Genomic DNA, 15,329 nt, shown 5'->3' with positions numbered 1-15,329 from the left:
GGGCAGGCGGTCCTAAGTTATTATGTATGTCGTAGGTATACAGTTTTCTTTAACTAGATTGTTTTGTGTATACATAAGAGAACAGTCGGTGATTTTCATTCCATACCCTTCATTATGCTCTTCTTCTTGTTCTCCTTCTTTTCTACAGTTGAAATCTTTTTACTAATATTACCCTACCCTTATTTTGTTTTATGTGATAAAATTACGTATAACTTTTGAACGCAGTCGTATGTTCATTTCTTATCCGCCTTAAGCTCTGTCATGTGTGCCTTAAATTTTGCTTTACTGTTGGACTTGGCCAATCCTACAACTAGTAATTATGGTTTGAATTGTTTAACCAAAGTTTGTATAAATAAATTACTATTTAACAGATTTATACATTTTCTATTTTGAATAGAATTTGTTTATTGTCTTTTATGAGGGTATGCTTTCCATTGTAATATGTCATGGATGTAAATTAATGTGTTTTGTTTCTTCTCACGATTACTGTCTGATCATCTCAGTGTTATAACTCGATTTTCTTTTATAAATAAATTGATAACTGGGGTTCTGTACTATTCTAGTTATGATTCTACAAAGTATGATTTGGTCGACCAAACCATCCAGCTCAGAGAACAAAACTCCATCAAAATCACCCATCTGAGCTACAAATCTTCTCCACCATCTTCTACAAAGTAACATGAATAATATTAATTCAAATGAGTACTTATAATGCAAGATAGCTGAAGTCAGTTCTCTAAAATATTATCGATCGAAAGCATTTCTCTGCTTACTCTAGTTATTAAATTACTTCTGGAATTCGGAGGAGATAAACGTTGATTGTGTGTTTAGTTGAACGTTTACAATTCAAGCGATGGTTATTTTAAGGCGAATTTCGATTCATTCTCCAAGTACTTGGCTTTAAACAATACTCGATGTGTAAAAGTTTGTAATTCTAGCAAGTTTCCCAAATAAAAGCAGGTGAAGTGAGATCCTAACTTTGGACTTAATGGTCGAAAGTTGAACTCCTTAACCATTACTACACTGTTCCACTATTTAGTCAATCCTGTGTTGAAAATAGTGATATTAAGGTAGACCTTTAAATTAACCTACCATTATCAACATAAAACATGGCACTAGTATACATCAGTTCACGTTGTTAAATCTCCTAACACCATAACAGGCAAAAATTTTAAGAAGTGAGAGATATGAGAGATACTTAAACATTTAGCTAAGCTGGATTATGTGATTGGAATAACATCATAATCCACTTTAACTCTGTTAGAAGTTTAACTATGTTCGCAATAGTATTGAGTAACACTGGATTTTTCTGAGCTTCTTTGGATGTTGTTTGTTAGCTTTCTTTATACATACCAAAGTTTGGGAATTCTATTTCTTTTCAAATAGATAATAACAAATCAGTTTCATATACTATGAACTTCATTAAGTTCGATCTCTAAATCATCCGGTAAATATATGCTATTCTCTCTGAAGTACTATGTTGTGGATTACATAATCGGCACAGTCATCGATGTGCGCGGAGACGCTCTATGTGACTGTACGAGGTAGTAGTTCATATCTGATTCATCATTTTGGGAAATATAACTAGTTAAATTATTCTTCTCTCTACTTGTTAGTAATGAATGAAGACAAATTACTAAGAAACAAATTGATTCTTGGTGTTACTGGCAGTGTTGCTGCAATCAAAATACCATGTTTAGTAGAAAAACTTCTAGAAATAGGATTTGAAGTTCGTCTAGTTGTTACAGACAATTCACTTAACTTTTTTTCAGTAGACACTGTAAGTGTCCCAGTGTACAAAGACATAGACGAATGGACAAGTTGGAAAAAACGTGGTGATCCTGTGTTACATATTGAGGTATGAACTTATGATTATTTGATTCTAATGTCGTTATTATTATAGCTTAGAAATTGGGCAGATATACTACTAGTGGCTCCATTGAGTGCTAATACAATGGCAAAGATGGCATATGGACTAGCTGATAATCTACTTACAACACTTGTACGTGCATGGTGGTTTCCCAGTGAACAAAATATTGTCAATAAACCAGTATATTTTGCTCCTGCTATGAATACTTTAATGTGGCAACATCCTTTTACTCATGAACAAATTGAACGTCTAGTTGATAGACTTCATTGGAAATGTATAGATCCTGTTCAGAAGACATTGATTTGTGGAGAGACTGGTATTGGAGCGATGGCAGAAGTCAGTGATATTGTTAATCATTTAAAACAAGAACTAAATAAAAGCTTGTTTTAACTAGGTTGTTATAAAACATCGATAGAATTATATAATAGGAATGATCCAGTCAGAGTTAAGAAAACGACTATTAGGTTTTTTACTCTAAATTTTGAAATGGATGACTTTTGACTTAATTCAAGTAAAACGAACAGTGCAAGTAGTTTTTCATGGTGCTCAGAAAGTTTAAAATGGTTAGTAGAGATTTTTGTGGTCAGTGTAAGAGTAATAGTGTTAAACGCGCAGAGAACCAACAGACTTACATAGATTTTGTGGTAAACCCAAAAAGAAATTGTTTTGTTAGTGCGTCACCGAATAATAGGCGACCTAGTGAGTCAGGAATGTTGAAGTGGATCACGGTTTTTTCACGTATGACTTCATATCTATATGAAGACAGCGATTTTCCTCCTATAGTTTTCGTATCTCTTCATCGGATTTATAAATAAAGGTTTTATAGGCGATGATAAATGTTATATCTAGAGCTTTGATTCTTACTATGCCGCGTACTACTTGAACGATCAAACCCGCAACGTCGCAAGACAGAAGACTAGTAAGTAGGAAATTTTATTCCCCAAAACAGTGTCAAATATGGTACAAAAATCTCGTGTATTTATAGTCTGGCTGAAAGTAAATCATCATTTCGGACAGCCAATAGGCGCATAGAGGATCATCCTAATTCATCCAATACGGAAGCTACAAGTTGACATTCTAGAATATTCCCCTAGCAGTGGTTGGATGGAATGTCTTCGGCTCTTTCTGGGCTTCTTGAAGCTTCCTAGAGTTTGCCAACGAGCCATCCTTACAATAAGTTTTCTAAGAATTTGTTTGTGGGTATTAGAAAGATTTAGTAAGAAATGGTCAGTATGAATAAATTTATACTTAGATTGATATTGTGTTGCGATATTTCTACATTCTTAAATCAGGAAGTTGATTATAGGCCTTAGAAAACCAATTCTATAACCACTTAACTGCAATAAGTTTCATCGCTTCTGTTGCGAAATGTTTATGATATCTAAAAACTCTACTCAGTGTCTGGAAGTAGATTTAAAATCACCTGGTCATTTTAAACATCTCTGAAGCTTGTCCATACGTGATACTTTTATCAAAACATTTATTGACCTAGGGGCAAAGTAAAGTTTATTTTTAAGGTGATTCAATCAAAAATAACTTTAAATAATGCAGGATCTGAATAGAATTTTAAGCTGGTACGCTTAACGTCACTTCACCAGTATCGAGTTAACAAGCAAGAAAAGTTTACTAAAATGTTCACTTCTAGAAATGCCTGAGATAAATAATCACGAAAGCTTAATCCTTGGTGTTTGCCACTGACATAGTCATATTAAGGAGGTTCCCTAACATGATAACGAGCAGATTATTAAAGGTTTGTGAATTTAAGTTATAGTTTCGTAATTTATGAGTGCTGAAAAACCTGGACTGGCGTTTTATCTCCACATAGGGATTTATTTATTCATTTACCAAGTGTTGTATAGAAAACACTGTATTTTAAGAGCAGTTGTGCATAAAACTATTCAATGTGAACAACGTAATAAGATCGGGACGTTTTAAACAGAACACTTAAGAAACTGCTTGCATCGGATAAAGTTATCAGTGTGATTCCTGCGCAAGATATACAATCAGATTTTTAATTACAACGCGCAACTCTACATTCGCTATAGAAACAATAATAAAAAATTCGTGTACGAGGTCACTATGAGTATACAGAATAACAGGAACTGGTAATTAAGGTTTTAGAAGAGAGGTCCCATTGTTCATTTCTAGCAACCAAGTAACCATACTAACATAATCCCATTCATTTTCCTTTTATTTGTGCTAACGTTTCATCTTGTGGATAATGATAGGAACTTTCGAGAAAATTGGCTAGTCAGGCAGCTAAAGGGGTTTATAACCTATATATCATAATAGAAATCCAATATAATGTTTTATTCGAAAGTAAATTTAATGACCTATTATATGACCTGTGACATCAACTGAATGCTTACTTATAGTAATTTGATTGATATTAAAGGTGGGAGTCGAGAAATAAATATAAAGGAATAGTTAAATGGTTTTGTCGTTTGCGATAATACTTCAGATGCAATATATAAGATAATCAACTGTATAGTATGACGGATCCTAGACCACGATACTAGATAATCAAACCAGCAGACTAGATGATACAAAAATATCCACTATCCATGACCAAGAACTGTAAACCAGATAATAGATCAGAACTACCATTTATTGGGATGAAATACGCATCAGTCGCAATGTGAAATCTGAATATAATGAACGTAAAACTCTTTTTTACTTATAATAATAGTCTGCTTGCTTAGTACTCGTCCGTCTTTGCTTAATGTCCAATCAGATCTTACTTTTACTGGGGAAACATGAAAAAACTAATTCACCATTGAGAATGTTGGTGTGAAACCCTAAAATGTTTATTCAAATGGGCCATAGATTTGTTTTACAGTTTGGTTGATTCACTGCCCTATAACACGAAACCCAGTCGTTGCTTTTAATTTGAACTATCAGTCAACTATGCCAAAATAAAATCATTTCAACCAATATCAGATGTGTAGTGCAATAGAGTATACATAGGATACTGAATAATCATGAAGAGATGGTGCATCTCAGTGGCTTGAGACATTACCAGACATAGGTTGAAAAAAAATGGTGATCTTGCTATAGTCTCCTTTTACATTCTTTGAAAAAGTGAAGTGTTTCTGTAACAGATTTATCTCTGCTCATTCTTTCCAAGAACTAAATTTCCTCTTATCATTTTTTTCTTATTTATCCTGATTATATCCACCCTATACCTATCACTTCGCAACCTTATTTTCTTGTTTGTGTGGAGTATATCTATTCTGGTGCTCATTTGTACCAGTGTTTGGTTTATTCATACGGTAGATAAAAACCGATCGTCTCGAGAGGTCGACCGCATAGTTAGTTTAGTTCTTCTCCAGTGGGGTTTGATCCAGTCTACATTTGGCAGAAGCTGTAAGCATTCGAATCTTTAACCCTAGTTTATGTGTTCATAAGAAATTCGTGACACTCCTGCTCTTTTCTTGGGTTGGTTAAACTTAGTAAATGATTTTAATAATATTTTGACCAGATCCCTTACTTGTTTCTCGTCACCTTTCGCTTGTATTCTTTACTAACTGATTATTTACAATTCTTATTACATAATCTCGATAACTATTTTCTGTGATTATTATTTTAAGATCTATCTAACCAAGTTTGATCTACTACCTATTTTCAACCATTGGTTAAAAATCTTATTATTCTAGTCACTACTAATACACCATCATTAACCTGTACTTTTCATCTATTAAGGATAGTTACATGGTCTATTTCATGGTGATCATTAACTTATAAATTGTTTTGATTGATCTCATTTCCTCATATACACATATAGATATCCATGTATAGTGGAGTAACACCTAATGCCGATCTAAATGCGAACAATATTATTCACTTAAATGTGTAGTTTCAATCAAAATAAATAAATATAGGGAGTTGAACGTTAATCGCCCCCAAATGCCTTGGTACGGCCGAGAGTGGTGAGACTCCATATGGCCATGCGTGTATAGCCTCAACCAGGGAAGTCCTACTCACTGCCTTCTCGTGGCGGGGGTGTTGTTTACGAAATTGAGAGGATGAAAAGCGAATGTCCGGCGCTTTAACTGGGTTGGTGGACACGGAGAGTCCACCTAGGGGAGTTGGAAAACCCTGATTCCAAACCAATGGCGCACATGGGCTCCAGGATCCTGAGGGAACGAATGGCGTATGAACCAATTGTTGGTCACCGGTACCATGGGACTGCATCTCCTCACGATGCTCCACTGCCTTGTGGATCAGACCTTTAGGTCAAAGGCTCCGGGTGTGGCCCCTTATGAAAACCATCTGTTTCATTTTGGGCACCTGGGCAGCATCACAGCCCTCACACAAAAAAAGTGTGGCGCATATGTATCTGGTGCCCCTTAGTACCAATATTCATGTGTTTAAATAGATAATGGCCTCGTGGTGTAGCGGTGAGCACTTCGGAACTTTAATCAGTAGTAATGATTTACTAATTAATATCTATTAAAAAAGTAACCAACTAAAGGCTATTTCATTACTGGGTTAGAATTATAATTTGTACACAGTATGTTGTTTAATACGTTGTTTTGATGGATAAGTTAGTCGGAACAAGGCATAGTAAAATAAACTATTTGTAAGCAATTTTTCAGTGTTAAAAAATCAATGGTAATGCATAGAGTTATTCACTTTCGCCAAAACGATGCATCTAGAGAGAGTTTCTGTAACATTGTATCAAACCATCTTTTAATTGCGGACATTGGTACAAGAGGATCAGATGTTGAATTATCACGTGCAAAACTAGCAACATAATTAAATAAACTTTCAGCTGCGAATCGAGTGAATTGAGTCATCTTATCAGTAGATTCTGGAGTGATTTCTTCTGTTTGTTGTGGCAGATTTGTTAAAAGATCAACAGAAATTCCAATCTGAGCAGGTACAACTCCATTTGAGCATTGAAAAGAGGCATTAGTACCAAATGGTTGTATAACATTTTGAAGTTGTGAATCTTCAAAAGATAAATATAAATTAGAACTTCAGTTTTTACTAGAACGAAACTAGTTAACCGTTAAAAGTTATGAACAACTAATCATCACTGCGTAAAGTGTGATTAAAGTGATTCACTGTCATTTTGTAAAAGTTTCTGGAGATTGAAAAGAATTTACAGATTCAGATATGCGTAAGCCCATTAATACAGATGTGTGGAGCACGTACAACTGATAACTGGTTGGTATCATAGAATACCAAAAAATTAAATCACTTATCCAAGTGTAACCCATTTGATCATCCTTTTTACTTTACATATTAAATATACTTGCTGATTACAGCTCTTGTTGACTGAACAGAAGACGGAATTTATAGACGATAAACCAGATATTCTGTAGTGATTATTATCACTGCAGGAGATACCTGGTGAGATGATGATTTTACTGAAACTTTTCTATTCGAAGAAAGACTAGAGTACATATTGAGCCCTCATTCGAAGATAAAATTAAATACTGTTTATCGACTGTTTCCGATTATAAAATTGAAACAATCATGGAAATGTTTTCCAAGGTAATACTTTTGTTTTAGATTATTGGTGGTTGTTTTATCTATTGATCCGTCCTTTTAGCTAACAATTTTTAATGTAGTTCATACAATATCTTCAACGATACACAACATAGGACACTGAAAAACTAAACCGAAAAGCGTTGACAGACACTACTCTACGGCTACCATAAAGATTTTTCACTTAGTGTACATGAAAGTATGGCAGATACGGCGAAATTAAAAAATATTAGTGAACAATTGCTTCTTAAAAAAAAACTAGAAAGATGGTTGGGAGGAAGAACGTGTTTGACCTTATACAGAAGTAGTATAACATGGGAATCCTAAAATGACTAAATACAGTAAGAGAAAAATTTCACAGCATGCTGTCCCTTGGTCTGATGGTGTCCAGTAATACCAACAAGGTTAGGATAATTGTCGAGTGCTTACAAAACTATTTATTTTGGGGAACTATTTACTATCTTAGACTTATGGTGGCCTATATAGAACCGTACCCATTTTCTCATGTCTTCATATTGGGTCAACAAAATTATTCTGCAACGAGCATGACGGTTGCTTGCACATCTGAATGAGACAGTTTATGTAATGTATTGAAGACAACGTGGCAACAGTGTCTGCTTGTGTACGTATCTTTGTACTCTGCCTGCCTAATAATTTATCTGTTAATTGTGTCACATTATTCTACTGATCTATTAATAAAAGTACGCACATGCTTTTAAAAAAATCTTGTGCTTATGAGGTGTGGCAAATTGGATCGATACATATATGCCTGGTCCTACGTTGTGACTGACTGATCGAATAACATGCACATCTATCTTTTTGAGAATCTCACAATAGTGAACTCACTGCTGAATGTTGGACGTTTATACGTTTATACCCAGAGAACCCAATATTATCCAAGTCCTGTTCTTAAACTATAAACCTTACATAGCAACTTATTACCAATTTCCATTTTTATCCTTGATAAGGTAACTAATTTGATTGAAATGATATAAGCAAACGTCTGAATAGAAGATCACTGACCTATATGAGTTGTAAAAATCGTCCATCCAATTCGCGGTAGGATGATGAATGTGCACTACTGACGAGTTCCATGTTTAGATGAAACATCTGTCTAACAATCGTTGAAAATCAACGATTGTTTAACTAAAATAATTCTTCAATGTTAATTGTAAAAATATTGTTTCGTAAATTTTTAAGTTGGTAGGATAATGAGGAGTTAAAGTATAACTCATATTAATAGTCAGTCAATCAGTCACAACGTAGAACTTCGTACGTACGTACATCAGTTCGAGTTGCCATAACACATTAGCACAGAGATGCAGTTGTCGATTCAAATCCCATAGTGGTAGAGGTAGTAAGAGTATAAGCATTAATGTGAAAGATTAGGGTTTGAAGATGTTATTGAAGGAGTATAATCCAGTGAAACAAATTTGAAAAGAGAAAAAAGAAAGGGACATAAAGAAATCAGAAGATTAGAATTTGGCAGAACACAAAGAGTGGATGCACCTTCGCCATTGCAAACGATTTTGAGCCATGTCATTCAAGGTCTCCAACCATCGATTGCTATCATCTCGTGAATCGCAACCAGGTAGTCTACACCTACCAACATGACTCAATCCACTTATCAGTGACTTCATGGATTTGTGCCACGTTTTGGTTTGGCCGCCCCTAGCTTACTTCCAACCTACTCCCACACCATAAAACATTGCACGTCGGGGCAGTCGGTGGTCAGGCGTACGTAACACATGTCCCAGCCATCTTAACTGATGAAGTTCCACTACTTCATCAATCGATTTTCCATCCTTACCTAGTACCCGTTTCCTAACAACTGCGTTACTTCCCCGGTGGTCCCAGGATCTACGAGCAATGCTTCAAAGACACCTGTGATCGAATACTAGCAGCCTACGATTATCCTCTACTCTTATCTTGGTACTAATATGTCTTATATTTTCCTTTTATGAAACACTAATTATCTGTGAGAACGTTCTAAAAATGTTCAAAAACCGAGATCAAATCGAATAAGTCTGGAGTTTCATTTCTCGCATCGACTAGTGAATTACTAGAATTCTCTATCAGGACATGTAATATCAACATCTGTAGATATATTCAACGTGAGTTTGAGACTTCAGTGTTACAAATTGCGAGGATCAATGTAGGTCGATAGATCTGTCCTTACTAATGAAGACTGAGATACGTCGACTAAATGATACTCTAGACAGTTTGGACTCATTTCAGTACAACGTAGATTCGACCTGTCTAATGTAATCCTGGATTTAATTCATTACAGTACAACTGCTCGATATTCTATTGCGTCATTTACACATTAATACAATTACCAGTCAATATAAACTCAATACCATTACTATTTCAGCTCCTTTATCCACATGATCATACTGTACTTTGAATCCGATTATTACTACTGTTTGCGTTAGATAATTCTAATGCTTAAAATTATATTCAGAAACGTTCTTATTGAAGCTCTTGTTTAATCTATTCGCCTTCGGTCACAGGGTTAAGGATAATGAACATGACAGCTTAAGGTCGTCCCTTTGGAGATTATTCAAGGAATTTATCTGAGACAAGAATTTATTTATATATTTATTTGTACACATAAATATTGGTACAAAGGGGCACCACACATCTTATTTGATTTGTGTGAGTGCTATGATACTGCCCGAGTGCCCAAACAGGAACAGGTGGTTTTCTTAGGGGGTCACACCCAGAGCTTTTGACCTAAAGATCTGATCCACAAGGCAGTGGAGCATCGTAAGGAGATACAGTCCCATTGTAGCCAGTGACCAACGATTGATTCATACGCCATTTGTTCCCTCAGGATACTGAAGGGTTTTCCAACTCCCTTAGATGGACTCTCCGTGTCCACCAACCCGATTAAAGCGCCGGACATTCGCTTTTCGTCCTCTCAATTTCGTAAACAACAGCCGTGGCACGAGAAGGCAGTAAGTGGGACTTCCCTGGTAGAGGCTATACACGCATGGCCATATGAGAGCATTTCGAGGGAAAGAGAGGACTCTCCCCACTCTCGGTCGTACAGGGCATTTGGGGGCATTGAGACAAGAAACCTGCAGCCATATTGTTAGTCCAAGAAATATGCAATGTATCCGAAGTGAACTGAGTGATGTAGTCCAACAATTTTGATCCTTGAGATGACTAATTTGTCAAGTTTATTCAATGAGGATTCTTGAGGACACTATTCGCTACACAGTTCACAGATGTACACCGTATGAATCGTATACAGTACTTTAACGAACTCTAAGTGAGATTATTAGGGCTGTATCAACTATTTGGTCGACAGAGTTCACGCGCCTTTAGTGATAAGTAAATAGACTTGGGTAGGGGGACCATAATTTATGGACGGATCAATCAGGTAAAAGATAACAGGTCCTGCTTTTTAACGCGAAATTCATTCATCCATTTGGCAAAATAACCTTTTGGCATTATAGCTGATGTCAGCTCGTGATGAAAACTCCAAATTTTGTTTCTAACCCGAACTATCAACTGTAAGTTATAACTCCAATTCCTTATACAGGTCTATAGTCATTTGGTCTTATAAGGTGTATACTTTCAAGGTCGTTTATAGATTACAGTCTCACCAGACTTTGATATTCATTACAGTGGGCTATAAAGCCATTTTACATTGCGCTACAATGTGTAAAATCCAAATCTCTAATTGCTATTCCAGGCAAACGAAATGGAAGGCTTAAGAAACACACATTCACAGGTTTTAACATATGACTCCTGCTACCAGCGTGGAAATATAAGTATCAAGACAAAAAAAGCCAAACTGCTTATAGCACTGAGGGAGGCCAAAAGTCATGGGACAGAATATAACAGAAAAGGTAAAACTAACTTTTGGCAAGTTTGCCAACTTTATATATCGCGCTAGGCTTCTCGTTCGTTAGAACACCAAGAAAGTGCCAGTTAGGAACCCCATTTTCCTGGATCCCTAGATAAACTAGAAAAAACTACTTCAAAAATCATATTATCTTACCCCCACCACCCATATTTGGTGGAAAGACAGTTTCCCCTGTTAGAAACACGACAATATGATTCACATCATTTAAGGGTAGTAAATCCAGAAGAAACTGGGACTCTGATACTATATTAAAACTCGTTTGTACCTAAGCTTTGATGTGAATGAAAATTGAACATACTGGTCTTCCAGCAACCAATACCGCAAACATTAACACTAGAAAAACATAAAAAGAGGGGTAGTGAAAAAGTTCATACAGTGAGCGCTTTAAGTCCAATATTTTTGGGACGAGAAAGAATAAATCAGATAGTTTTTTTGCATCTGTTTCTTAGTGGAGCAACACTATTATAAATCTTTGATAGTGTGTATGGTGCGTGCCCTGAGCACATGGCCGCACTTCACAAACTCGACAGTTGTGGTGGGTTTTAGCAAAAGAGCTTATTCCAGATATAAAAATATTCACTGTTACTAATGATATAGAAGAGAAATTATAAACACTACAAACCGAGGTGTATGTTAATGAGCAAGGCAAAACAGTAGAAAAATAACACTTACAAAAATGGTATGTTAAATAAGAAAATGATGCATGATATGAAACGAATGCTACATGTAAGCCCTCTCGGAGATAGCAATCACAAATGAGTTTACTTGATTGACGAGGATTCCTCTGCTGCCATGATCCAGCGGTATCGTTCACTGATGGAGGTTACCAAGTACCTGACGTGTTACAGGACAAATTTTCAATGAAATTATGCTATCGCGACGATATACCAGTTACAACAATTTTGAGACCTTCCCGAAAAAAGTGCATGAGGTAATAGGATCTCTGTAGTAAATAATTATTTAAAGATTATACGCAGACCAAGTATGTTGTGTGAATAGGTATAACAGACTTATTTTGCAATTGGTTTTCGTTATTAAATCTCACAATTAGATCTTTGTAGTTGCTGCTACTATATCAAATCCACATAGGCTATTCTAGCTTCTAGATAGGCCAGTTTATTCAATCTTCTCAAACCATATTTCGACCTTGTTAATTATCTGCTCATTAACCATGACTGTTTTCGTATGGTCGTATGTGTGTTAATTGCTTAACCCATTCACTGGGCGTCTGTAACTTATTTTTGCCTGACTATATATATCGAGTCAGGCTTGGATCAATTGAGTTGGTTCACATGCCTCTTTGATGTGCGTCGATTCGTTCTTCTTTTTCTCAACGTCATCCTCCGCGTCGTTTCACTTATCTTTGCTCTCTTTACTTCTTCCCTCCGACTGTCTGTCTGTATCAATGAGTGTGAGAAATATACGAATCCCGAACCCCGTTTTTTCTCTAACGTATATCAAGTCAGTTATGTTAGTGTAACAGCTTAGGTTCATTACTTTAGGGCTGACCTTAAACAACTAACTACATTTCAAAATAATAGAGCTCAAGTGTTTATTCACTTCCTTATCTCATATGGGCACTGTTCCTTATTATCTTATAATGAAAGTTGAAAAGATTTGTATGTTTGAACAGGTAACCCCCCGCTCTATTATGACTGTCTCACGACCAAAATGAAGACCTTTTCACTACCAGTCTGGTTTCTTCTATCAGTAGAACGAAGGTTACCTTCAGGCACGAAATTCAGACATATAGACGTAAACGCAGTGCATCAGACTCAGGATGTAGATGATGATAACAGTCAACATTCTTCAGAAGAGAATGCGCCTTCTAACTCATTACCATAACCTAGACAAAGAAGATGACGTTGTTCATCTACAAATGCTGCACTTCAAACGAATTCATCCTTCAGGTCTAAATATTTTCACTCCCAACCTGGCTTTCTGATCCGTGCAAAAACGGTGATCTAGAGGTCACCTGAATTAAAACCGTGTACAACCATCCTTGCACATAAGATTGTGTTTCTGGAGATTTTCGAGACGACAGTTGTCGAGTCAAAGCCTACATTTAAGACTGTTTCTGTTGAGTAATAAGCCAACATGTAGCGTTTGACATCTGGTGTTTTGTGAGCTTACCATGGACGATATTGGTAAACTGCTGTCACAGTTGTATCCAAGTTGTTAAACGCACTTTCTAATTAATTGAGTCTCGACACTTGTGGTGCCGTGCTTCGTTAATCGTTCAGTTTGATAACTGTTATAATACCAATCTTAACGGTGCATGAAATCAGAAGGCAAAAAGAAGCAGCATTTACAGTTTATTGTCAAATAACTCAGGTCGAAAAGCTACCAGTACCTGAGCGAATATCAACAAGCGAGAGAGCAGCAATCGAGCGAGTAGCAAGCAATTTACAGTCAAATTGAATAAGGGCACAGCAAACCAAAACAAAAGCTGATAAAAGGATTTGCGTGCGTACATGTATGGGAGCTGAGTATGAGTCATCGAATGATACATTTTGACTAGAGTGTCACGTGCTCCAGTGGTCATAACAGTACAAAGAATATGCAAACTGTTATCATCCAAATGACAATGTCTGTCAAGTAAGTTAATAAAAAGGCTTAACGAAATTAACCATAATCGAAATTGATTGTAAGATGGTTGCTATACACTAGAATTATCAACGAGATTTTACAATGCCTTCAGCCAAACACAGTAGCATAATTATCCAAAGAAATTGATAACACATCTGTGACTTAAAACTACCTTGATTTGCTTGTTACTTTATCAAACAACTACGACCTGTCTTTGATAATCAGTCTCATCCCATATTTAATTGTGTTTCATTCAAGCTCCAATACACTTAGCGAGTTTAGTTAAAAAGCATGCATTTGTGTGAGTTTTTTGAATCACAGTTTATATAAGTACATATCTCTGTCACTGCTTATTTTGCAAGAATATCAGCAACCTAAGAACTGAAGCTCCATGCAATAAATAGTAGCACCGAGAAGTTTTTTTAGTCCCTGGTAAAATTTCCACATAACTGCACCTTTCGCAAGTAAGTCTGCTCTATATCCTGGAATATAGTGATTTGTTTGCTTATATATCTAACTAGAGGAGCTAATATTTATAGTTCATTATGCGTTGTTATCACCTGAAGCAGATGTATAACATTAAAAACCATGAAAAAAGCTACCATCTTCAATATCAAACTATTTTTAGCATAAGCGTTAAACAAAATGGTGAAAATCAACTGAATTCACAAAACCATAAAAACCTTACTATGTCAGCATTGTTTGTTGGGCAGTTTTGATAGCCCTTATGAAAATGCTGTTTCTATGACAATATATGTGTAACAGCTCAGGTTGGTTGGTTAAGAGTTGACCCCAAACAACCAAGCATATGCTAAAACAGTATTGTTCAAGTACTCATTCACTTCCTTACCTTTTGTAAGCGTTATATTCCCTATTATCTTATATGGAATGTTGAGAGCCTTTGTTTGTCTGAACAGATAATCCCACGCTCCACTGTGACTGCGCGAAGATCGAAATAAAGACCTATTCACTACTTCTCTGGTTTCTTCTATCAATAGCACGAGGGTTACCTATAAGGCACGAAATATGCTTTACTTGCGCTGTCATATAAAACCAAATCACTAGTCTAATCTTATTGTATGGATAAATGGAAATCAATGCTTTCTTGAGATGCAGTTATGGAAAAACTGTTCCAGTAAGACCCGATTAATGAATTTTTGACGAATGTATAATGTCATTTACCGCGAGATAGAAATACGGCTTTTAAATCAGTTTTCAAGTCATAGAACTGTTTTGGAAATTTATTTAGAACTAGTTTTTCATTTAGACAGTGGACAACGTAGAAATAAGGATGAGGCCCAAAAATGTGTCGCGATGTCTCAGTTCATCGCCTTCCTTTGCACATGTTGGCACCAACAGAGTGACGAAAAAGTCAAATCCGATGGTAATATTAAACGCAGCGTCAAGTGGTCCCAAAGGAATTTATAACGTTATTATAATCGTACATCATAGATGGTGGCCACTAAATTATAAGAATTGATGACAGTGGTAGAGTTT

General features: G+C 36.0%; 2 protein-coding genes across 2 annotated transcripts; one reads left to right on the top strand and one right to left on the bottom strand.

Moving 5' to 3' along the window:
• Positions 1 to 1,618: 1,618 nt before the first annotated feature.
• Positions 1,619 to 2,260, top strand: Smp_027210 (hypothetical protein; the record flags this gene model as incomplete). The annotated part of the gene is made up of 2 exons (XM_018797341.1): positions 1,619 to 1,858; positions 1,904 to 2,260. 2 exons carry the CDS (start codon positions 1,619 to 1,621, stop codon positions 2,258 to 2,260), a joined length of 597 nt encoding a protein of 198 aa, XP_018652393.1.
• A 4,042-nt stretch (positions 2,261 to 6,302) lies between these two features.
• Smp_027220 (hypothetical protein) lies at positions 6,303 to 11,603 on the bottom strand. The gene is made up of 4 exons (XM_018797340.1): positions 11,542 to 11,603; positions 11,379 to 11,508; positions 11,238 to 11,342; positions 6,303 to 6,824 (listed from the first exon to the last, which is right to left on the bottom strand). The coding sequence occupies exons 1-4, from the start codon at positions 11,569 to 11,571 to the stop codon at positions 6,502 to 6,504; spliced, it is 588 nt and encodes a 195-aa protein (XP_018652392.1). The 5' UTR covers positions 11,572 to 11,603; the 3' UTR covers positions 6,303 to 6,501.
• Positions 11,604 to 15,329: the final 3,726 nt, after the last annotated feature.

This window comes from Schistosoma mansoni, chromosome 4 (assembly GCF_000237925.1).
Source record: "Schistosoma mansoni strain Puerto Rico chromosome 4, complete genome".
Classification (NCBI taxonomy): Eukaryota; Metazoa; Platyhelminthes; class Trematoda; order Strigeidida; family Schistosomatidae; genus Schistosoma; species Schistosoma mansoni.
Note: the sequence above shows the minus strand (reverse complement) of the source record. Positions and strands in the feature narration are given on the sequence as shown.

Coding starts and splice junctions, on each gene's coding strand:
- Smp_027220 (XM_018797340.1), bottom strand. CDS start 11,571: ATGTTTGCGGTATTGGTTGCTGGAAGACCA. Junction 11,509..11,541: donor TATTGGTTGCTGGAAGACCA/GTATGTTCAATT, acceptor ATCAAAGCTTAG/GTACAAACGAGTTTTAATAT. Junction 11,343..11,378: donor ACCAAATATGGGTGGTGGGG/GTAAGATAATAT, acceptor AGTTTTTTCTAG/TTTATCTAGGGATCCAGGAA.